The sequence below is a fragment of the Echinococcus granulosus genome (genome assembly GCF_000524195.1).
Source record: "Echinococcus granulosus chromosome Unknown EG_S00172, whole genome shotgun sequence".
Classification (NCBI taxonomy): Eukaryota; Metazoa; Platyhelminthes; class Cestoda; order Cyclophyllidea; family Taeniidae; genus Echinococcus; species Echinococcus granulosus.
Genome location: NW_020170552.1, coordinates 1 through 2,034, shown reverse-complemented (window position 1 = coordinate 2,034; position 2,034 = coordinate 1). Strand labels below are relative to the sequence as shown.

The following is a 2,034-nucleotide window of genomic DNA, read 5'->3' as shown; positions in this document are numbered from 1 at the left end:
GGCTGTCCAATTGATGTTGCATCTCTCCAGTGACGTGCGTCGCTACTCGTCCTAGTGAGCCTTGGCCAAATCTGCCCTTTACCTCCACAGGAATTGGACGAAATGGACTCCTCCTCCTCTCTCGACAACGACCACTTTCTCCTCTCCCTCGAGTCGGCAGTTTTCACCGCCACTCCCACTTCCAGCGCTGTTACAACTGTTGTCGCTCCACTCTACTCGTTCACATTTCAAGACGGCGATTTGGGTGATGGCGGTAGTGCTGGGAGTGGTTTGTTGGGAGGGTGGAGAGATGGTCTCCTCTATCCACCTCTGCCTCCGGGTTCACCGGTTGTGGGGTTTGCCTATTTAGGACTAGGAGGAATAGACGATGAGGAGAAGGACGAGGAGGTGGCAAAAGATGACTGGAGGAGAAGGGACGAAGTGAAGCTTCGTAATCGTGAGTGGTGGATGGATTGACTAGTTTTTTCGATTAATCGCCTTTCTAGCTGCAATTACGAGGGGGCACACGCCAGTCCCTTCAGCACTGCATTATTCACTGCATTTCCGGGCGACACGAATCAGTTCGTTAGCCCTGGGTTTCTTTCTGCCAGGCAGAACACTTAAGAGGGACTAATTTACCTGCTATGATGCAACTAGTGGGTATATAATAAAAAATTCCGTAGACGCTTAAGTCAATTTCTTATTCTGCTGTCAAAACTCATCCAGCGGAGGCAGTTTGTGCCTCCCCTCAACCTTCGTACTCCTCTACTGCTTCTCGCGGTGATTACCAACCAAATGGGAAGCGGATTTGACAGGTGGGAAATAAGAGTAAAAAGCCTCCCTCCACTCTCCTTAAGCATTTTTCAGGGCCTAATGGAAATCTCGTTTAGATGCAAGTCCTTTTGAAGCACCTCAAGATGCAAAGCTTCCAATTTCGAAAGTACTTTAAATATTACTATAGGGGCGGGGCCGTGAGGCTTGCACCGCAGCTGCGTCCCATCCATACGTAGGCCAAAAAACCATGGGAGACTATTTATTGCAAGTTGATGGAGTCAGTTGCTTTTCTACTCAACAGGTTGTTTATTTGGTTGCTGGGATTTGTCCAACTTTGCGTGATCAGTTGCTAAGCTGCTGTCGTGACGCTTGCTGGCCCACTTTTTTTGCGGGTGACATGCTGCAGCCACACGCGGTATAGTTCCACCTTTTCTCCACGCAATAGCCAAGCAACGCTGTGTTATAGGCTACGCCTTATGAGACACAGGGGAAATGAGGGAATCCGTGGTGTGGAAGACCGACTTACCAAAATTCTGGTTACGTTGTGTACGAATTGAGGCAAAAGTGATCAAACAGCAGAATAAGGTGGAGTTTAAATGGCGTTTTTGAGAACTCATGTAACACGTGAGAGATTTTGGCTCTCCCGCCTTCTCTCCATCATCCTACGCGCTCTGTGAAGGCACTTAAAGACAAATCCGAATGCCCTCTACTTCTGCCAATCGGCTGCACATGTTGCCTACCACGGTAAATATTGCCACCGCGGTGGCAGTGTACTTCTTCCCATCAGTGTGACAGTGAAGGCTACGGTTTCATTCCTTTTGACGATTTTCGTGGCATCGAGCTGTAGCGGCGGCTGGGTACATCCCCCCAAAAAGGCGGGCAGATTGTGTATTGTTGAGGAGCAGTGGGAGGCGGGGGCCGGGGTGCGGATTAGGGTCACTGGTATGAGAATGGGATGCCAGGCCTCTCTGTGGAGGAGGTACAGTGCAGTGTCGAAGCCCCCGAAATTAAGAGAGAGAGAGAGTTAAACCGATCAGGTCTGGCTTTGTTCGGACTATCCTTTTGGTGTCGTCGAGTAGAGATGCCCCAATGTTGGTCGCCCACATCACCGATAATGGCGATTTGTAACTCCCCTCGCATAAATAGCGCCCCCGCTCCCCGACGGGAAGGTCAGAGGTTAAAATGATTTCGCGTTTAATCGAAACAGCTTTTCATTAACCATCCAAACTCTCCCCACTTTTTTTAACAGTTAATAAACGACCTTCACTGCCTGTCACATTT

General features: G+C 49.5%; 1 protein-coding gene across 1 annotated transcript in view; it reads left to right on the top strand. All coding sequences in view use genetic code 11, as the record gives it.

Annotated features, from left to right (window-relative positions):
- EGR_09863 (hypothetical protein) overlaps nt 1-1,971 on the top strand; it is a gene marked incomplete at both ends in the record, with an annotated part of 7,158 nt that extends 5,187 nt beyond the window's left edge. Inside the window, 2 exons of the mRNA XM_024499112.1 lie at nt 56-436; nt 1,961-1,971. Of these exons, the coding sequence (XP_024346458.1) occupies nt 56-436; nt 1,961-1,971 (392 nt within the window). The remainder of the gene's footprint in view (nt 1-55; nt 437-1,960) is intronic.
- Between the last annotated feature and the right edge of the window lie 63 nt (nt 1,972-2,034).